We start from the raw sequence: 22,714 nt of genomic DNA, 5'->3' as shown, positions 1-22,714 counted from the left end.
TGAACACTGGTGTAGCCAGTTCAGTGATCTTCTTAATGTTAGATCTTCTAAAAAATATCTAAAACATATTTTTTTCGCACATCCCTCAAAAGAAATGAAAACCTTTTTATTTCAAAATGATTCATTCAATAAACAATAAAAAACCATTTTAGCTACTTTGTAGAAGATATGGCATCAACAGTTACAATGAACAACATAAAAATAGTATCACAAAGTCCCACTTAGTGAGATGGTTATGAATACAGAAAAGCAGTTATCGTTTTAGTCATTTAGCAGCATGTCACAGCAGGACATCACCTTTGTTCACTCAATTATGATTAATACTAAGAAAAGATCCCAAGCTGATCCTAAACATAGATGTTAAATAGTTTTGTCTACCAGTATATTGACTTTCGGAGAGTCTGTATTCAAAACACATGAACAGCAATGTATCTACTCAAGGCTTTGTGGCCAAAGACCCAGCACCAGTGTACCCAGATCTTTTGTTAGCTGTGTACACTCAAGACAGGAACAGATTTGCACAAACAAATGATGCCACCTGACTTGTTTTAGGAAATGGTCTTTAGAGTACAGTTCACAGTTTGAGCTGTTAAACTCCCTGACTGCTTCAAAAAGCAGGGTTGTTTTATTGTGAAATGTCCGCTTTTAAAAATTCAACTTTTCCCTCCGCTCAGAAAGGAAGCACCACTGATTGTAGACTTCTTCAGCTCTATTCTCATTGACTGGCCATCTGCGCGTGCCTCCATCTTCATTGCACTGGAGATGCCAAGGGCTCCCAACACTGCCTTCCCTGTTTTCATACCACGGGACATGGGGATTCGGCTTGCTCCAGACTTAGGGGAGAGAATGTCTTGTACTGGTTGCTATAGGGTTAACAGAAGAGAGAGTGAAGTGATAAGAGAAGAGAGGGAGAGAGTATAACAGAAATGGGGAAAGATTAGGGTAAGAAGTAAGATTAAGATACAGTAATAGAGTAATAAAAGCTCTGCAGTAGCCATGTTGTGCAATCATGGAAACTGGAAATTGATTGTGATTGATTTTTCACTACTTAAACACCTTTTGTGGGATTTGTACATATGAAATGTTATTGTGCATTGTGACACACTGGAGGACAGCACTTTCATTGTGAAGGAAAGCTTGTGGCTTTTATGCTAAACTGTTCTGTTGTTTCCACTGTTTCCCATATTATGCTATGTTACATTTGTTAAATGCTCATTTAAGATATAAGTTAAACTAATGAAACAATTTCTAATTTCACAGGGATGTTGTGGGGCAGCCGTGGCCTACTGGTTAGCGCTTCGCACTTGTAACCGGAGGGTTGCCTGTTCGAACCCCGACCAGTAGGAACGGCTGAAGTGCCCTTGAGCAAGGCACCTAACCCCTCACTGCTCCCCGAGCGCCGCTGTTGTTGCAGGCAGCTCACTGCGCTGGGATTAGTGTGTGCTTCACCTCACTGTGTGTTCACTGTGTGCTGAGTGTGTTTCACTAATTCACGGATTGGGATAAATGCAGAGACCAAATTTCCCTCACGGGATCAAAAGAGTATATATACTTATATATATATATATATATATATATATGTTCTGTCAGTGACCTATAAAAATAAGGACGACATATACTTTACCTTATTAATTTGAAATTGCATTGTTATTGTCTATCTATGTCCTTCAGAATAGTGCTCTTCTTTTGGCCCCCAGTTATCTCAATAGGTGATCATTCCCCAATTTTCAATTATACAAAATGAGCCAAGGTACACATTTTTACAGTTAGAGCTTAGGTTATGTCTTCCTTCAAAGAAAAGCCTGCCGTGAGTTGATCTAACAGACAATTAATCTACTTATGAGATATAGCCCATCACATAGAAGTCCAGCACTCACCACAGACAGCACTGGTCTTGCTGGGGCTGTGCACACTGGGGTGATGGTGATACTGCTCGTCACTTTGCTGGCTGCAGCCTTGGGAGTTAAGGAACTCTGGCGTGGGGAGCGCAGGACCGTTCCAGTCGAGATCTCCTTGCCCTCAGCTGCCTCAGCAGGTGACCTGATAGCCCCCATATGGTTGCTGCTTTCAGAAGGCTTCTTGAACTGAGAGCCCAAGTGAATGTGAATTTTGTTGTCCTCGGTGGTGACGATGTTGGAGCTGCACGCATATTTTTTAATAGGTGCGGGCACCATCTGCTTCTCAGGGGTCACCTTGAAAACAGCCCGACCAGTTATCATCTCCTGTGGTTCTGGAGAGCTTGAGACGTCTGAGAGTGAGGAAGTGCTGACGGACATGATTGAGACAGGTGACATGGATCTGTCTGAGCAGGGGATCCTGCTTTCAGGAGATTTTGCCCTGGAGATGGTTGTGATTGTGACTGGGGACTTGGCCCTCTCTGGCCCCCGTGGACATTCACTAGTTCTGTTTTTTGTGGGAGTGATGTGCGGGGTGGTAGGAATGATCGTTATGCGAGGCTTCTGAAGGCCCTGATTTGAGATCACTGTTGTACTTGAGTAAATGTTGGAGGTAGGCGCACTTGTGATTTCAAGGGTTGCCTGGCTGTTCTGGGGGTCTGGAGTTACCCTGATATGTAAAGGTTGCCCTTGTTTTTGGGACAAGGTGAGCTCAGCAGGTGAGCACTCCCCGTTTATTTGCAGAGACTTGTCAGAGCCATTGTGACTGCTGTCCTTCTTCCTCATCCAGGGAATCCAGGACTTCCTCATGTCACTAGCCGCAGAGGGGTAGCGGTCAACAGTTGATCGTTCTGTCGATTTTTTGAGGCATCGTTGTCGAAGGTTACTCATGATATGATTTTCCTCTTGCACAGACTTCTTGATAAACACAGCAGGTGTGTCCTCCTCAATAGTATCATTGGTCACTGGGTCAGTCTGCACTCCAGTAGATGTCATTGGAACGTCCATCATCCTCCGCCCATTTGTGCTTGGCCTTAGGGCGCGACTGTAACGCTTAGTAACCTCAAGCTCTTTGCTGAGGTTGAGAACCTCATTGCTTATGCTCTTCTTCTTGTCTTCTTCTTCAAGAAAACGTTGTTGAAGGACTCTGTAGTCCACTTGCAGTTGTGAGAGCTGGTCTTCTTTGTTCAGAAGTTCATGGATCTTCTCCTTCAGGGCAAGTACGTCAGCCTCCAGGTCCCTGTTTTTAGCCTCTTCTGCCAGGCATCGCTGCCGTAATTCTGCCTCCTGGATCACAGTCTCACCTCTTTCTATTGCTTTATTAAATGCAATTTGACTTTTCATCTCCTCTACTTGTTGAAAGAGATTGTTTGCCTTATCCTGCTCTGTCTTGAACTTTTTTTCTAACATGTCATACTCATCTTCAGTTTTGATGAGATCTCCCTCCACAACCTCGAGTTGTTTCAGACGATTCTTCAGCCTCTCAATTTCCATAGTCAGTTCTTTTATTCTACTCTCATCCTGTCTACTTTCATCTAACGGTCTACCTGATTCTTGCTTTAACATATATTTGGCAGATTCCTTTTCTACTCCCTCTAGCCCATTAAGTTTCTGTGTCAATATACATACTCTTGTGCTGATCTCCTTATTAATGTCTTCCTCAATAACCAGCTTAGACTTTAGTTCATCCCTCTCTTTTGTAAGAATTGACATTTTGGTTTCCATTTCTGACTTGAATTTCAAAAGCTTTTTGCTTTCCTCAATCAGTCTCTCAGTAACTTCCATTACTTTCTCTTGCTCAGCCTTGTACAGTTTGCTCAACTCATCCCTTTTCTTTTCTTCTGATCTTATTCTCTCTGCCATGCTCTTGCGTTCATTAAACATCACAACAGTAACAGATTTTAGCTTTATAAGGTCATCCTTAAGGGCTAATTCTGCCTTCTCCAGTTTTAACTCACTTGACTCTAGTTCTTTCACACGGATCTTCAGTGCCACTAGTTCATCTGTTAGCTCTTTTGAGAGACTCTGCTCTTTTTCCAAAGCAATCTGGAGCTGCGAACAATCAGTTCGACTAAAACTAAAGGACCCCTCCAGTTTCTCCAGCTCAGCCATCTTCACCTGAAGTCTCTCAACCTCCAGCTTTAGCTCTTTGCCTTGGCACTCCTCCTCTTGGAGTTTCTTACGCAACTCTTTACAATGTGTTTCTGTTTTGGTGATCTCCTCGTCCTTGCCCTCCATTTCTAGAACTTTCTTACGGAGGTTCTCCAACTCCGCCATGAGGTTTGAGTTTCCATATTCTCCCTGGCTAATTTTGTCCCTGAGCTCCTGTAATTCATCAGCTGATTTCTGCAGTGCTCCATTGGTCTCTTCTAGAGCTTCGATTTTTGATGTCAGCCCAGCCACCTTTTGTCGCAACTGTTTTTTCTGGGACTCTTGACTTGTTAGCTTGGCAGTCATCTCTTCATGCTCCTTCGCAATCTTTGTTGACGTTTCCTTTAACTCTGTCTCTAGCGTGAGAACTTTCTGACTGTCCTCTTTTGCCTGGTTGCCAACCTCACTGAGCTTCAGCTCCTTCTCCTGGAGGTTTTGAGTAAGCTCCTTGGTCTTCTGGTTTTGCTGATCAATCTGTTCGAGGTGGAGCTGTCGTTCATCTACAAGCATGAGCGCAAAGGATTTGAGTTTCACAAGCTCTGCTCTGACCTTCTCCAAACGTTTGGTGTTCTCTTTGTCTTTGCGCACTTGATATGCTTTCTCTTGCTCCAACAATCTCTTCAACCTATAGTGAGATATATAAAAGAAACAGATTATACGTTAAAATAATGTACATGTATCATCATTTGTACAATGTATTAATCATTTACCAAGATACATACACTCAGCACCACCATGATTTCACTCTTATACTTTTTCAGAACAGGGAGGGAACCTCTTTTTGGATTTAGATGTATCTTAATAAAACACTAAACCTGATCATCAATGTTGCTGGGCAGTATTCCTGTGTATTGTTGTCCAGGCAAATTCCTGTTGATGTTGGCCAGCATTTTTTTTCTGGAGAACTTTAGTCAGCAGTAGGCAAATTGTCATGATCACCAGTCAGAACACATGGAACCGGTTTTGTAGTTGCCCAGCAACATTGCACAAAAAGTTGCCCCATCTCCACATTTAGAAAGGTGGCAATATCTCAACTACAGGAAATCATTATATTTCCAACTGAACTTTACTGCTTAACTGCAAATGAATTGCCCATGTTGCCCAAGATATTCACAGTGTGCCCTGACTATACAGTAGTTGAGATTAGGCATGTCGAATGGATATGGCACAGTGAAGCAATGGCACTGGGGGCAAAGCGGGTGACACTGTAGGCTGAACTCTCATGTGATTCTTCCTGCTGGCATTTAACATGCTTCTCACACTTGATCAAGCCAGAGAGCCTCACCAGCACAAACACACAGACTTGCCAGCCAAAAGTGTTCCTACTGTTTTCTGCACTAGTGGCTGGAACCGTGACCAAAAATCCAAAATGGAAGTGAATGTTTAACTAAGCCCCTTAGTGGGCTATCTTCCCCCCCTTCCCTTCTTCTCACACTGTCTATGCATAGCCTTTCTTTGAAGACCCAGCAAGAGACATATGTATTCAAATACACAAGAACTTTCTTCAAAGGAATGTGACAGCTCTTGCCTTAAATGTATATGTTAACACTGAGGACAAACAAGGTCTGGCTAACTTTGTGCAAAACAATTTTTTTTAAAATGTTATTATAGTACAAGTGATAGCCTGTCACCATTTTGTAATAGCCCAACCACAATGTAAAACTTACCCTCTAGTGTGGATGTGCCACAGGTAAGTCCCTTTTAGAAAATCCTCAATTCTATCTTGCTAATGCAATAACATTAGACCTCTGCTCCTCAACGACTGAAACATCAAATTCCAACACATGCTGTTACACCAATGAACAGTGAAAAATGTGCAAAGTTGCACAGGCATAGGCTGGTGATGTCATCATGCCCTTATATGGCACACATTTGTAAAGGCTTGGCCGGGTCTCCAAGGAGGTGGGATTATGTCCGTGGGGAGGCTGTTCTTCACTCTCCCTTTCATTGGTTCCTCCCCCCTGTTTATTACTGATAAATTCTGGGCTGAGTTTTGCCATGAGTAGAAATGACCACATGATTTCAGTGGCTGGGGAAAATTAGTGCAGCTGACCAATTTTCTGTACCCTAGGACCTGTCTTTCTTTGTTCACAGTTTCCTCAGTAGAACATTTTGTCAGATAGCAACGATGCAGGCATGGCTGATTTTCATTTGTTTTTCAAACACATGCTAATTTACTTGTATTCAAATCATTTGAGATACACAAGAACACACAAAAACAGGTGGTACTCCTAAGAGAAAATGAAAATGCCAAAGCAATAATTTTGTGTGTTATTTTAGAATGTCTAAATCTACATCTAAAACATGGCATAAAATCATGTCAGCAACGTTGAGAAGTGGGAATGAGATGAGGGAAACGTGTATACACTTCCAGTATACTTTCATGCCCATGTTGAGTTTTTCATCTAATGTAAAAAAAGCTAGTTAGTTAACACAACACAAACAAGTCCTGTCATTGATCAAACTCAGATTTACTCCTGCCCGCAGGGTATCGGACTGCCCCGACCATGTCACACTCTATATTTATATACACACTTCTCACAGTCATTAACACCTTTTGAAACTCTCCCCTCAGTTTACTCTCACGCAAAGGGCAGAGGCATGTGGCCAATGTTAAAGACAATCCAGATTTAGGTCACAACACTTACTCTCATCTAGAATCAGGGCAAAGGCCAGGCAAAATCTGCTGTTACTCTGAAATGGATGGGTTGGATTTAAACATCGATAAATACAGCTTTGTCCATAGCTGTGGGCATTGAAATCACAATTAAAGAGAGCTGTTGTTGCTGCAATATGTTGACCTCATGGATTTATTCTTACTTACTTATTATCAAGAAAGTCATCACTGCATTCAAACTTGAATAGAAACAATGCTGTTATGATTCAACACTATAGTATGGTCCCCAATTTTGATATTTCAAGCACATTTATGTACATTCAGCTAAAAGACACACAAGTCTGTGTGTGTGTTTCCATAAGTGTGGAATAAACACTTTCCTAATAAGGAGAACAGTTGTGCAGGTGTGGGTTCAAAACTTGAGGTTGATTCCATTCAGGACAACCTTAATGGAATCACGCAATAAAATCAAGTGGTCAAAATTAAATGAAAACATTGGATGGAAACTCTCCCGGCATTAGGAACATCCATTCATTCAGTACATAGTGCACTGTATAGTGAATCACTACTGGAATTGGAATTACAGGCAAAGAATGGAGGAAAGAAGGTGTCAGAGTAAGCATGTTGACCTTGGCCTTCAAAATTTCCCAACCAGCTGCACAAAAATACTAACATTTTCATAAACGCTCTCTGATGCCAGACCAATCTTGACACACTAATTATGCTATTGACAGACAAGTTCAGGTCTCTTGGCAGAGGTCACTATGGTGATTTTGTCTTTCCTTAAGAGGTACCTAACATGATTTGCATATGGAAAGCCATGTGTTTTTTCATTCCAGTGTGCCAGTAGACCGCTGAGGGAGGAAGGCATGAGCGCTATCTGGGCTGATATGGCCTAAAAAAGGTTGGAAAGCAGGACAAGGAAAGAAAAACCTTTATACAAATACACCGTCATATAAAAAACAAACTTGGGCATGGTAGAGACTAAAAATTTGCATCTGAGTTTATCTACAAGCTTTATATAGGTGTGTGTATGTGTGTGTGTGTGTGTGTGTGTATGTACGTGTGTGCGTGCGTGTTTGGATGTGTGTGGCGTGTGTGCGTCTGTGAGTGTGTGTGTGTGTGAGAGAGAGAGAGAGAGAGAGAGAGAGAAACTGAGGTGATTGAGGTCATTCTCTGATACCAGAAGTTTGACAGCCCATGTTGGATTCTGTCTTTTCATGACTACATTAAAGTGGAATGTGATATCAGGCCCTCTGCTCAGTGGCAGTGCTGCTGGACCTGGAGTGGAGTGGTAACACCTGTCTGGCAGGGAGGCAACTAGAGAGCATTTCTAGCCAACCAGGCCATAGGAAATACCCTGGCAGATTAAGATATGCTTTAGTCCAGAGAGGACTCCAGTTCCAGGTCAGCTCATAGTCTGTCTTATTTTGCTGAGAAGGCAAAATGCAGTGCAGTAGCGATAGTCTTTAATAAACAGTCCAAATGAAACCAAGATCCATGCACAGCCTGGTTAGGTGCAGGTAGATTGCAGGAACATACCTAAATAGCAAAAATAAGATTGCTCTACCGCACACTGTTGATATGTGACAAGGCATATGAAAATGTGATACGATGTGATACGTCTAAGTTCAAGTGTCTCTGCCATGGGACATCTAACAGAGCATGAAACTTGAGTAATCCCGGTCAGCCATAAATGGACCCTAGGCCGGGTTCAAGTGGATTTTCTTTCTCTGATGAGATCCATGTGAAAATTCTCTCTCTTCTCGCTCATCTCTAGCCTCTTCAGCCTTTGATGCTGACAGCTTTGACATTGATTTAGCCTCCCTGTCTCCCCCCAAGGTCTTTTGCCAGTAAACGCAGGGGAGAAGGCCTTGTAAAGTAGGAGCGTTTCATGCTCCATCTGTCTGGCGCGAGGCTATTTGAAGTTTATGACTTGTGAGACTGGACCCATGTTCTGACCTGATGTTGGCCGGAGTAAGTCACTGTGTCCGCTGTCCGGCCCAAATCACCTCATCTCTGCTCATCTGTCAGCCTATGCAAATTAACCATGCAAAACAACTAGACCTCCCAGCACAGCAACTCCTCAACCAATGTGATCCGTATGGGTGAGGCAACCAAATAAGCATTTAACTACAGCACAAATCTCAAGAGATTCACCCCATGTCAGTCAAATCTCACGTGGAAGATGACCCTTTACATGCAGAAAGGGGTTTGCAGTACACACAGACAGCAATACTGTGGCCATAACGCAGACTAAATATGTTTGGTCATCTGTGGATTTCAAACCTGATGACTGGACATATACCTTTACACATAACTCAAGAAGGGATGTTTTAAAATAAAAAAATACATGAATTAGGAGGCATCTGAAAGAAAACATATTGAATGATATTGAATGTTTCTTTTTGTCTGGTAAAAATCTGAATAAACCCTGCATTAACCCTTTTCTTAGGACGTTTTACATCAACATTATGTCTAAGACTTTGAATCATTCTTTTGTGTTTCTTGGTCCTTCTAATGAATGAACAGTTTAATCACTTGTCTGATGGCACAGATCCCTGTGTGGCCCCTCTCTTTCCTTTTCATGTGTGCAGCTTCTTTCTTTCTCTCTGTTTTGCACGCACCATGTCCTTCTCCATTGATGTGGGCCCACCAGCGATTCCTCTCTACATCTCTGCACCAACTGTCTCTAGTTTTTGTCCTACATGAGCACGGTGTGGGACACACTTGCTGTGGCCATGGCGATGAACCCTGTGCAGTGACCCTTGGACTGAGTGTCATGGGAGCCTAGTTTAGTGCACTGAGCTGTGAGATAACATCATATAAACAGAGGAGACAGGAGCAGGAGGTTTGGGGGACGGGAGACTGGACCTCAAACTCTGTCTAGATTGTTGTCCCACTGACCTAATCATTGATTGATATAGACACATGGTTTTCAGTGGGCTTAACTCAGTGTTTCTCAAACTTCAGACCAAGCACCACTTAATCAATAAAAAAGAACTCATGGACAAAAAAAGAGTAGACCTACTTCAACAGTATATTACACAATAGGCCTACTCACTGAACCACCTTGCTTATAGTGTTAGAGGATTCATATGATTTGAACTGGCGTAGCTTACATAGGCAATGTTGCAGAACTGTTTGGATTTACATACAAGTTGGTTCAATATTGCAAACAACTCATCTATATTTTAGCATATCTGCTCGCGGACCACTTGGGATAGCTTGCGGACCACACTTTGAGAAACACTGGCTTCACCGATATGAAGAGATGTATATGCTGATTTGTTGTGAAAGGCTTTTGGTCACAAAATAACAAATAACCTGCGACCAACGATGACGCATTGTGAACTGTCAGCACTTCCACTCTTCAAGTACTGGGAAGCAGGCAGGGAACGTATAGATTCCCCACAAGGTGGACACACCCTTTTTCAACCACTCCTGTCTTGCAGGTGCTACAGAAGCCTTTATGCAAAAAATACCAGACGTAGGAGCTGTTTCTGTTCTCATGCCACCACACTCATTAAGTAACTACTGTAAACATCACAGTTTCAGTCCCATATCTGATGCATATTATTGTTATCATCACCACACATGTGCACTTCATGCATGTCTTTTTCTGTTTTCTATAATCTGTATTTTGCTTGCATATTGTGTATTGTAAATGTAAATAATATATTTGTTATTTGTATATTGTACAAATGGCTTGTATTCTGATTCTGAGTGTGATGTCCACTGCTGGTTTTGTCCTCTCCTCACCTCTCTCTCTCCTGTTCCAGCAGGTTGGTGAAATCATCGCTCTTGTTCATGTAGTCGGCATGCTTGCGCTTCTCGATGTCCAGCTCGTGGAGGGTGCGACGGTGGCATTTCTCCACCATCAGGAGCTGCTCCAGCATACGACGATACGCCTCCTTGTGCTTATCCTGCAACTGGTCCAGCTGGAGAGACCACACACACACACACACACACACACACACACACACACACACACACACACACACACACACACACACACACACACACACACACACAAAGGTTATTAAAGAAATACTGGTGAAATACTGGTGAAATTGAAATCTGGTGAAATTCATGTTTCATTTTTGATTGGCAATGATTGGCATTATTCTCTACATTTTAGAACAGAAAATCTGACTGTACCGCTGCCCTTAATCAAGGCACCAAAGCATATATTAATGATATACTGTGATGTATAATGATCACTTGAAATGTGATGAAATTTTGTTTCTATAATACTTAATAATTGTATTGTTCTCCACATTTGTTGGTGGGATTTGTCATTTAGAAACAGAGGATCTGACTGTACCGCTGTCATTTTGTTTGAAGCTACTTGATTTGTAGTCTGGGAATCCTCTTACAAACCTTTGGCAAATTTGGGATTTGCTCGGCAACTCCGTCTGGCCAAGAAGCCATTGAAGCCCATTTCCAATGTCCCTAAAACCCGGGCATGCAAATACAGTTGAATGCACCAGTTTAAGTTTCATTTCACTGCTAGTTACGCCCCTGCTGGAAGTCGTAAGTCCATGAACCTTTTCCAGACCCACTCCCAATTCCAATAGAGAAGGTCTGCCTGCTAACCAGGCTATTTCATTTGATAAACTGTTCATTTTAATATTAATATAATGTTTATTGATGTCATTGTAAGTCGCTTTAGACAAACACATCTGTTCAATACCTTAGACATCAACATAAACATACCGCTGCAATGGGCTTCTCGTAGACGTCGTCCTTGTGGCCCTTGGAGTGCAGGAGGAGGCCGTCTCTCTGCAGGGCCTGCAGGGCTTTGGTGGGGCCCACAGAGCCGTAACGGGACTCCAGGCCTCCTGCGTCTCCCTGGCAATGCTGAGACCTCAGCACCCGGATCACATCCTCACGTGCCTACGGGCACAAAGTCACAGAGTCGCAATCAGAGCAAGAAAGCATTTATTTCACATTGTTAAGGGTTATGTAAGTTGATTGTCTTTCTGTATGCTTTCAAATACATTCAAATGCTGAATTGGTGTAAAAATTGGTGTTTTTCCAAATCATAATATGATGCTTTGCATTTCTTATGCTTGGAGAGCATATATTAGATAGATAGATAGATAGATAGATACTGTAGATAGATAGATAGATAGATAGATAGATAGATAGAGAGATAGATAAGATAGATGAGAGAAGAAAGAGAGAGAGAGAGAGAAAGAGTAATTATAAAATCAGATGAATGCAGTAAAAAGTAGATCAATAAAATTGTGAATATGATGAACAATTCAATGTTATCTTGCAGCTGAAATCATGTAAAAGCATAACACACATATATATGTAAGAAAGCCACTGGACTTTAAGACAAAAACACGAAACTTGCACCATTACAGACACAACATAGACATAGAGCAGACTATCTTGTCTCTTGCACTGATTTGCAGTCATCCTCAGTAAAACCTATCAAAGACACTAGATGGAGCCAGACTCTAAGTATGAATCTTTTGGCCCCACGTTCTCAAGTAACAGCTTTGTTGGCCCACCCGCATTGTAAAAAGGCATCATATTTTAGCACTGTAAATCTGTAAGTAAGTAAGTGTGAGCATCCATGATCTAATGTGCCCCAAATACACATGTGAATGTGTGAATGAAGTGTGATCCCAGTTTTAGGAACAGTCTGATGAGGTGTCAGATCCACCGTGCTGCTTCCAGGTCCTAAAATTCTGTTTCTGTAAGGATAAACGAACCAGGCTTGGCATATTAGAGATATTCCTTCCAACATGCCATTGTGGGACTGCAGTAAGCATTTTTCGCCACTAGCTTATGTCACTTTGCACTTACATATTGTTACATTCAACAAGCTATTGCATTGTGGTTGTACATACAGTATTTCTTTATAATCAGGTGTTTTTTTTGCCATGTGGTTACAACATATTTATCTTGTTTTCTAATATGCCCGTGCCATGTTACCACATATTCAAAACTTATTTTAGAACTACTGGCACATGTTCCTTATGAGGAACCATCAGTGGCCCAGTTTTTTGTTTTAGTCAACAATACCAACAGTGTGTTATATTTATATAGTGCTTTATCTATTCACCTAAGAACAATGCACTCCACACACTTGTGCTCTCTGGCCCAGCCTGAGTACACGCTGTCCACAGCCGGCCTCTGATACGATGGAAAAACCCTCCAGAGAGGCCACGCCGAGGAAGCTGAAGGGACGCAGGAGAACTGGAGGCCAAGAGCTGAACTTGCCTGGAGGCTGACCAAATACAGCGCGAGGCCCAGGCCCACCCAGCCCCGAGATCACTTCCAGGAAATAAGGCTGTTTTTCAAAAGGGCCCTGGGTCTGACCAGAGCGTTACACTAATGAGTGTGCTGACAGTGCTATCGGTGCAATGTCCGAAAATTACAGTGCAGCGCAGCGTGCACGCCACTATCCTAGCGCTGGGCAGTTATAACTGCTGTTAGCACAAAGTGATGTGACAATGAGCAGCTGGATGTTGAAGAAGAATGATGATAAATGGGACATAGTCTTGCAAGGATAAAGTAATTGTTCAGTGGTTTATCCACTATCATTACTGCGCTATGCAGTAGTGCTTCCACCAAGGCTGATGTCTGACGGGGCAGTTTATAGTATTTGGTACCACACTGCACTGATGGAAAGCAATCTATTGACAGAAGGTTTAAAAAGTCAGCGTAATCTTTTCTTTGACATTACCTGAACCTCCCCTTCCATGATTCCCAGAAGTTTCAGAAGGTCATCTTTGGACAGGTCCCTCAGCCCGGGGTTTAGGTGATTGTTTTCTGTGGACTTCTCGTCTGTTTTCTCAGTCCCTGAAAGCTCCTGCTCTGCGTCATCCTTTTGCTGTTCTTTCAGCGTCTTACTCTTGTCAGGGGCATGCAGTTTGCAGTCCTCCTCTTGGCTGATTTCATGAGGTCCGCAGGGAACAACCAACACGCCATTAACAGTGCTGTCCATGCTATTGCTTTTCGATCGCATCTTCTACCTTTATAAAAAAAGGACATTGGAAAATTAGTATTAGTGCAAAGTATGTAATTACACACATTTGAAATCATTTGATGTCTATTTCAATAGCTAACCTAACATGTAACCCCAAATAAGGTTCAAAGATATGCCTTGGGACCTCCACCATGCTTTACATGTATTTTATATCACTAACCAGTGTATTACACTGAAGTGAAATGAAGCATGCTGTAAAGGGTGACCAATGTATGAAGCAGAACAACAAGAGGCCTAAGTGCTTGCAGGAAAGTGTTGAACCCAACACCCCTCCTGCTGACATCATTGAACCTCCCTGCAGCACCTGGCTCATGCCACAAGCTTCCACCCTGAGCTCACACACTCTCCCTCTGTTTCCCTCATCGCCCAGAGCTGTGATTATTCAGCGCCTCTGCTAGGCATGGGAGCTGCGCGCTGACCGCAGACATGCACTGATCTCTCAGGGATGCGTATGCGGGTGCGGGAGCCAAGTAGCACAGGGCAGGGAGTGGACACATCAGTAATAACAGCTTTCGTCTGGCAGGCTGTCCAATGAAAATAAGATGGGGTAAAACATTTGGCCACAATCTACTCAAACCTGGGCTTGTACAGAGGGAAAATTTGGCTTATTGTCATTCTTTTGTGATACTACCAAGGATCCTAGTTGCTTAATAGAACTGTGTGAATTGTGATAAAATATCCAGAATATCCAAAATACAAGTAGTATTAATAGTAGCAGATGGTCTTGATAAGTTTATCCATGCATAATGCAAATTACATTCTGCCTTTCTCTGCCTACATTGGTGAAAATTACCAACAGAATTTTATTCATAGCTCAGATGTGAGCATTTCTTTATATTCAACGCCTAATTGCAACTATAAATTGAACACTACACTACTTGCTTGGCTCAGTTTCTGTGATGAACAGAAATAACACATTTTTATCAATCATGAACTCAACCTAAATGCATGCAAATCTGAAAATAAAGGGTGATTTCCTGCCCCATCACATTATCAGACACACAAGCACACAAACTGACTTCAAGAACCCGTCGGACATTCCTGTTTGTCTATATCACAGCACATGGGTGTGGGAAAATGCTCGAATAAGTCGAATAAGTAACCTTCACTAATAGCCTACACCACTCATGCACAGCAGTTTCCTCAGGTACTGGAGCAAACAAATCACAGAGGTAGCCTACAGTACAGCACTTAGTTCTTATCATGAATTTGAGGAGGTTTATCACGCCCAGAAAACACCAACAGGCACAGACATGTGCCCATGTATAGCTAGGCTAGGTAGGCGTTATACCCTTGAGGAGAACCTCTGTCTTCAGCTGTTAACATGGAAATGAACAAGGCAATCAATTAAACATATCTACATAGGAAGACATATTTATCAATCCCTGACATCTTTGACAGGTTTGCGTGGCCTGTACATAGGGCCTTTGGTTTAACTCTGTGGAGAAGGTACTGACACAGCCTTAAAGTCCAGGACAAAACAAGTTACGCTGTGAATATCTGTTAATTGAACTAATCATAAGCTTTGGTTGTTTCAGGTATGTGAACTTCCGAATTTACATGTATTGCTATAAGTGAATGAAAATTCAGTCTGGGCCAGTCATAAAATGAAAGGTAAATGATAAAACAAGCCAACAAACACCCATCAGAGCTCTGTGTCTGATGCCAGTCTCCTAATACTTTTGTGCAATAGTCATGTAAGTCAGAATCAATATAGATAAGTACACATTCATAATGTCGAAAGCCCCCCATTCAATGCCTGAGTTATGCTCTTCTGACCAGCTGCTTGTAGCCTATATTGACCCTTCAGCTATATATAGTTGGCTCTTTTGTTGAGAGACTCCATCTCACCCAATGGGTTTGATGGAATGCTGTTTCAATTTTCTGCCGCCATTCTAATTAGTCTTATGGCCATAGTTGTCTTTATGGTCTGGCTAAACACACCAGAGAAAAAGCCCAAGTTGTTGATGCAAAGAGGGTGTATTAAATATCTGCACAAACCATCAAGGTTAAGGCAACAGGGTTAGGCTGTAAAATGCATCGGGGAACCCTGTGTTTAAGGTCTCCTTCCTGTCCTGCAGTATGTGGGAATGTTCAGTCTGGAGCCAGGCCTACTCTGAGTTACACATGTCCTGGGTTGGGTATTTGGACTAGGCATAACTGTCCAGTGAACAAACTCGGTGGACCCAAATACAAAACCTTTTCGATAACACATTGTATAACCATTGTGTTACAATACAATCACCAACGGCGTATTAAATATGAGGTTGCTGTGTATTCTTCAATATGTGTTCATTTCAAATGCGGTGGTAAGGCAGGACTAAGGGAGAAGATTCTGGGCAGCATTTCCTCCACAACTTGAGAACTTTTGGCTACAAGAACTGCAACTGTTCCAGCTGTCGGTTAGCTTGGGCTATTTATAGGACCTTCCTACACCTGTGCATTTGGGTTGGAAGGGTGGGAGAAACAGCGAGAGTATATTGCCCTATCAGTAATCAACATTCCAACAGACATCTCCCGTAGTCAATACCCGGCCTTTATGACTCCCGCGTGGGACCCCAACCCCTCAGACGTTAATGGCAGAGTAGTATTTCTGTGACTGGGCGAGCCACTTTCTGTGGACAGGGCACATTCCCATTTGCCGTCTATTTTGGTCTGTTTGTGATGTGTGTTATTTTGAACCTTTCTCTCTCGGTTTGTGATGCTCCCACGTGTCATGGGGACGCACCACACCTCAGGTCACCCTGTGCTGTTGGGGTCACCAGTAGATAGTGTGGTGCTGAGGGACGTAGGAAGGAGTCTGGAGTCTACTCATTTTGAACTTATTTTTTGATATTTTACTTTCTGCACAAATAAGATCCAAGCCTTGTGCACACTTTTTTATTCCAATTAAATTCCAATATGTGATTTTTAATAATATACTTAATATAAAAATAAAGTGGAAATGGAATCCGACTTTGCTTTCATAATCGACTGCTGATCTACCGTCAGATTTCTTAAAAAGGCATTCTCAGTAGACTAAGTAGAATTAGCAGAAATGCTCCTTGCCTTTGTAACACTCTATGGGCATGTGTGACACTGTTGCCTGATAGACCACTGCTGATCTCTGCTCTTGCAGTGGTCTTGTGTTGTTTTGGTGAAATCAAATCAAGCATGTTCAACAAGGTGTTTGTGTTCCCGCAGGGGTCTAAGGGGCGGCAGACAGCCCTGCTGTGTGCTCCTAATTTGGCCTCTGAAGTCAGCTTTTGAAGATCATCCCTCTCAGTGCTGCACCGGGCAGCTGTCCAAATGCCAGATTCCTCCGCTGCCATTGAAGAAATGACCGATTTCATTGGACATGTCACACATCAGCTGCGGGGAGACTAAATAAGGGCACTGGGAAGCTCCGGCAAAAACGCGGACGTTCCGTAAGAGAGGATGTCAGCGCATATTCCTCACATAAACACAGACAAGTGCCGCAGACAGCGCTGGTTGAGGCAAAGGGAACATGAGGGAAAGACCTACTGTAGACACAACCTTAGAGATACTGTCACCCTGCCTAAACACATAAGGCTTCACAATGTCACAAAAATAGAGAACATTATTCTTTGAAGTCCTCAGAAAATGTTGCATCTGTAAGAGAATGTTTTTGCTATAATGCAACAAAAACAGTGATATATGAATGGCCCCAGAGGCAAACATTCAGTCACACAACCAAGCGCCCGTGACTTGGTCACAGAATAGTTTAAGCCACTGAAAGACTGCATGGTATGTCCTGCAAACATTTCTAATCATGAGGGATCTTTTTCCACTCTCCTCAGCTCCACTCCACTCAGTACCTTTCACTTCATGACAGCATCAACAGTTTGGACAATCTCCAGTTGATCTTACTGTATATAGTGATAGGCCTCTATTTATATCCCACGGCGATATTTCTCTTGCTGACATGTCCTGCTCAGGCAGAATGTCATTTTGCATACTAGGTTTCAACTAGTAGTATCCTTTTTATATGCCTCAGAAATATAGTGCTCAAACTTTGAGAGGGCCACTTGCTGTTGCTCCATGCATGAGGCTCAGGCAGTTTTATGTCCTTCTGACCCATGTGCACAGTGCTCTCTTGCCCTTGCAGTATGAAATCAATGATGAGGTCATGAGTGTTGTATTTTATGCATGGCATAAAACCGATGAATCCAATCAAGCTTGCTGAGTTTGGGGAGTTTTTAAGACTTGGTGTCCATGCCCACAGTGACTGTGCTATTTCAAGCCAGTTACCTCACTCAGCACATACATCACTCATTCAAGCCAAACAAGGCCCTAAGTAATTGCAAAAGTAATTTTCAGGGCCTAACGTGTAAATGAAATACTGTTAATGGGCTAAGCTGCATGGCTACACCATAAGCTTGACCTCCTGAGAAAGCAGAATGGGGAATATCATCCGTAAGCCAACACCTAGAGGCCACACTGCCTCCGGTGTCATGACATCATTTCAAGTCACCTTAAAAGGGTCCTCCAAGGGGGAGGAGTTCTGTGCGAAATTCAGGTTCAAGTCGAGGTATTAATAGAACCTTTAAATGACACCAAGGTGACACTCAAATACTGTATACTAAGTCAGTAGGTTCCTTTACTTGGATGTTCTAGGCTTTTGGATCACCAATATCCAGTGTAATAAGACATTCACTGCATCACCACGTCTCAAATGTGTTCATTTTTACTTTACACATTCATGTACAGAGACTCACTGCCCTTATAATGTGTGGACTCTTACTGAGTTAAAGACTACGTTTGCAAGAGGAATGATTAAAAACACATCTGCATACTACAACAAGCTCTCACGGGTAATCATTTCATGATCTTGGTATAAAATTCTTGACTCTGATATGTACATCTACCAAAACCAGAGATGAAAAGTAAAGCTTACATTGCAGAAGATGATCCACACCAGCTAAGCTCTCATGAATGAAGCTGTTTTTGCACCAGAAGCCTCTTGCTGATAAACACTGACTAATGCCGTGACATCACTGTCCAAGTGCTGTCCAAGAAGTGCCCAGCCTAGCATACAGTCTCTACTTAGGTTGAAGGCATATTCTTTTGAAGAAATGACAGAACAAAAGAGTCACTGCCGGCCTCTATGGTGTTCCCACAACAAACAACAGACTCTATGGCAGTCAGCTACTGAGTTTTGATATGAGCGGTCATAATCTTGTGTGAGAACAAAGGTCAACTCATTTATACAAGGTATGGGGACGTTTTCAAAGAACAACATAACTAGCCATAATTACTGACTAGCCAATTATATGAGGAGGTACACTCTTTTCAGACACAAGATTAACCTTGTAGCAGTTCCTTCATTTGATAGATTACAAGTAAGGGTACTTTTCACTGTGGATCATTTGCTACTCCAAAGTATGCTAGACAAACAGTCATAAATTTGCTTTATGGGATGGTAGTCAAATTACGGAAACCAAAGGCAGTTTAAACAGCTGATGTTTGTGCCCTTGTTTTTACAAAAGCTTATTTCACTGTGGAAGACCTGTCAAATGACAACCATACATTACAGCTGTGAAACCACTCATAAACAATAACTAGAAGGCAAAGCAACACAATGTAGTTCTTATCCCTCATAATAACTGATTCAAACTCGTTTTGATGCCAGTGCCACACTGACATACAATAAGAGGAATGGAGTCTCTTATTGCCTAATGCATGTCCGGACGACTGATATTGCACTACGTCATGCTGTTGTAGTGGGTAGGAGCATGACCCTTTTCACTGGTTTTAGACTAATTAGGTCTTAGTCTTAGCGCTAAATGGGTACCCAGTACGTTGATTATTAACGAAATGGGGAATTCTAAACATTGTGTTACTTTAAATGAGTTTTGAGTGATGTCCCCTGAACTACATATGACTCACTATTTCACAGGTTTCAAAGGGGGTCTTTAATATAAGATGGCAGGTTGCGCACAGCATTTAACACCAACCATATCATCAACCTGTAGAGTCTGTGGAGTCGCCTCTCCTGTAGGGATCTAGGGGTATCAGCCTGTCAGTCTGGCTCCACTCAGGGTGTCTGCTTTGGTGTCAGACATGCTGCACCTCACTCTGCTGTCCCAAGCCACTACACACTCACACTCCTCTCTTACCCAACCCACTCCTCTCTTACCCAGTACAAGATGGAGGACTGTATCCCAGAAACAGGCAGATCACTGAAGTGTGAGTCTTGAACTCAAAATTCCAAGTGGTGAACGAGCTCAAAGACTTCACATTTGACTGCAGTGGACAGGCATGAATTAGTGTGTGGTTATTTTTTTGGGGAGTAGTGACATTGGGTGGAAATCCACACACACACACACACACACACACACACACACACACACACGGTGGGATGACATATTGCCAGCATTACTTGTGCCTTTCTAAAAAAGCAATGTTCATAGCCACATTTAGTCATGTAATCACTCAATGCCTTATCCTGTCTTCACGTCATACTGACTGATGAACTCTTGTCCTTTGTGTTGCCTTTACTTTTTGTTGCTCTTCTTTACCCATGACTATGTTCAAAATAATGCTCATGTATTGTTGACATCATGAGTCCCATTTGTTTATTAAAGCGATCTGTTACCATCTGAATCAGACAGTTGAGTCACCTTGAGACTACAGAGTTATCTGTGAAATAGACTACAACATTATCTGTGAAATATGTAATCAACTGATTTCAGAACCTCCCCTTTTTGATATATAACTTAGTTCATGGAAGAGCATGACCTCTCAGAGCTATATCCATATTCCATATTGTGTATACAGTATGTGTTTGGGTTTTATTTGAGAAAAACTCTGCTCAAGGCAGTGTGGGCAGTAGAGTGGACAAGCGGAGGAGTGATGTCACATCCCAGCCGTTCTCTTATCATTTCCCTTGACAGGGAACAAGTGATGTGGGAAGCTAATAATGCAGTGATGTAAGGCACTGTGCATAGGGAGCCACTAATGCATCTTGTCTTAACTGCTTAATGCATGTCTAAGCTGTCTGCTCTTAAAATGAAGGAGTGGACTATTGTTTACTAAGAGAAAATGGTCTAAGTTCCTGAAAACAACCAAAAACTGATATACCGGTAGTCAAGTCAAGTCAGTTTATTTGTATGTGCATTTCACATGCACAGATATAAGACTTTCGTACAGACTTGCTTGTGTAAAATTAGTTGACTTATATTACTCAACTCTTTTAATTACTTGCTTGGACAATTGTGTCTAAATAGTCATGCTAATATATAAATTACAATGATACAAACCCAATAAGTTGATAAGAAGTTAACTAAGCCTAATGGGTTTATATAACAAACTTGATAACAAACAGGTCTACAAAGACAAGGACTAAAAACACCAAAGCTACCAGCTTTAAAATGTCAAATCATCCTTGACATTGTTAAATGTAAGAGTGCATTGTCTGAACCTCTCAGCCAACAAATAGCATGGTCATATGTCAGAGATATCCATATAGTTTTAGAAAGTTAAACTACTGCCAAAGGTGGACAAAACAATCTGAATTTGAGCTGTTTCTACCTCACCGTCCAAGTTCCTCTTGATAGCACAATTTGTCTGGATTAGCATGTCAGTGTGCAAGGTCTCAGCCATCCAGAAGGATTTAGAGTAAAGTAATTTATGTTTGCGTGTAGAGTTAGTAAGCCAGCCCATCTCAGGCAATTATACTTCTAAACTTTGAGGCATATTGCAAAACTTCATTTACAAGATCCAGAGATCACATTAGCACAGTTGGGTGATGGTTTTTACACACTGTTAAATACAGTGGCATGGAGGGGTGACAGGTCTTTTTGGGAACATTTACTGTCTTATAAAAATCAACACGGCAGTACTCACCCCTTTTACTGTGGTCCCTGGGTTCCAGGTGAGGATAATCCGTTGGCATGGAAGTAAGTCCTTATTAAATCAAACAGTTGAAAGGAAAGGCTTTCCCTTGCCTAGCTGCCCACATTGGGAGTAAATGCCATCACCAGAGAGGAGCCTGTTCACTTTGCTCACTCCCCTCCTCTCTGGAGTGTGGTCAAGGAAATTATGTTCAGTGCAGAGTAAGGTTTTCTCTCCCTTCCTCCCTCCCTCTCTCTCTCTCTCTCTCTCTCTCTCTCTCCCTCTCTCTGTCTCACACTCACTCACTCACTCACTCACTCTCTCTCTCTCACTCACTCACTCACTTACTCACTCACTCACTCTCTCTCTCTCACACACGCGCAGACACACACACACACACACACACACACAAACACACATACGCGTACATAAACACAAACACACACAATAGCCTATACAAGGTCAACCAAAAAAAAACAAAAAAGCTGAAAGTGCGAGAGAAAAAGAAAAAAAGAGAAAAGCATAAAGAGACACGACAGTAAAACCAAGATCACCAAGAGCTAAAATAAACTAATTCAATTGCGCTGCTTCAGTGGGTGACCCATCTAATTTGTCTGGAGTCCGGGTCTTCCTTTTGTTAGTCTGTCATTGCTCCTCCACTTAGAACCTGGAGCTGGGAGGATAAAAGCTAAATTTAGCCACTTTGCTCACTCACTTGAAGCCGTGAGCATCTGAGGAAGATTTGGGGGGCGGCTCTCGGACGTGACAGCTGAGCCCTCCCATTCTCTCATGTCAGGAATGTCCAGCAACAGCTACTCCACCCAGACAACCAGTCTTGGAATTGAGCACACACGGGCTAGGGTGAAATAACACTGCAGCTGTGGCTATACTGTAGCATTATTAAAATACACCACCCACACTAATGTGAGAAAGAGGAAGTCATGTTGCCTGAACGTTACATGAACCCTCTCTTTTTACAAATGAAAAGAGACATCTGTTACACAATGGGGGAAGAGGCTGGACTGCTGACATATCACCAGCTCATGGGAAAAATAACAACCACACCAGAATAAGCAGGCAGGGGAACGGATCCACTCCTCTTGGAGCTTTCCTGTGGAGCACAACCACACCCATAGAGACGAGCATGCATGCATGTGTCATAAAATTAGCCTTGTCGCACACTCTCAGCAACATGATGTAACATAC

The 22,714-nt window shown here is 42.4% G+C and overlaps 1 protein-coding gene across 2 annotated transcripts; it reads right to left on the bottom strand.

Annotated features, from left to right (window-relative positions):
* Window positions 1-85: 85 nt before the first annotated feature.
* On the bottom strand, window positions 86-21,746 carry LOC143139093 (filamin-A-interacting protein 1-like). 2 transcript variants are annotated; one of them, XM_076299657.1, is made up of 7 exons: window positions 21,521-21,746; window positions 13,370-13,658; window positions 11,383-11,562; window positions 11,047-11,118; window positions 10,426-10,604; window positions 1,878-4,671; window positions 86-863 (listed from the first exon to the last, which is right to left on the bottom strand). In XM_076299657.1, the coding sequence occupies exons 2-7, from the start codon at window positions 13,649-13,651 to the stop codon at window positions 654-656; spliced, it is 3,717 nt and encodes a 1,238-aa protein (XP_076155772.1). In that variant the 5' UTR covers window positions 13,652-13,658; window positions 21,521-21,746; the 3' UTR covers window positions 86-653. The 2 variants fall into 2 exon arrangements, with proteins under 2 accessions (XP_076155772.1, XP_076155773.1); XM_076299658.1 differs by lacking the exon at window positions 11,047-11,118 and having other exon boundaries at window positions 21,521-21,744.
* Between the last annotated feature and the right edge of the window lie 968 nt (window positions 21,747-22,714).

Source organism: Alosa pseudoharengus, unplaced genomic scaffold (assembly GCF_046254945.1).
Source record: "Alosa pseudoharengus isolate Yale_2024_CS ecotype anadromous, Long Island Sound unplaced genomic scaffold, YU_APseudo_1.1 YU_APseudo_1.1_scf_22, whole genome shotgun sequence".
Lineage (NCBI taxonomy): Eukaryota > Metazoa > Chordata > Actinopteri > Clupeiformes > Clupeidae > Alosa > Alosa pseudoharengus.
This window is presented reverse-complemented; position numbering and strand designations above follow the sequence as displayed.

Bases quoted from the DNA above. Each gene is read 5' to 3' on its own strand.
- LOC143139093 (XM_076299657.1), bottom strand. From the start codon at position 13,651: ATGCGATCGAAAAGCAATAGCATGGACAGCACTGTTAATGGCGTGTTG. The intron at 11,119-11,382 runs GTATGTTTATGT...CCCGGGTTTTAG, and splicing joins ACGAGAAGCCCATTGCAGCG to GGACATTGGAAATGGGCTTC. The intron at 864-1,877 runs GTGAGTGCTGGA...TTAACCCTATAG, and splicing joins CAAGACCAGTGCTGTCTGTG to CAACCAGTACAAGACATTCT.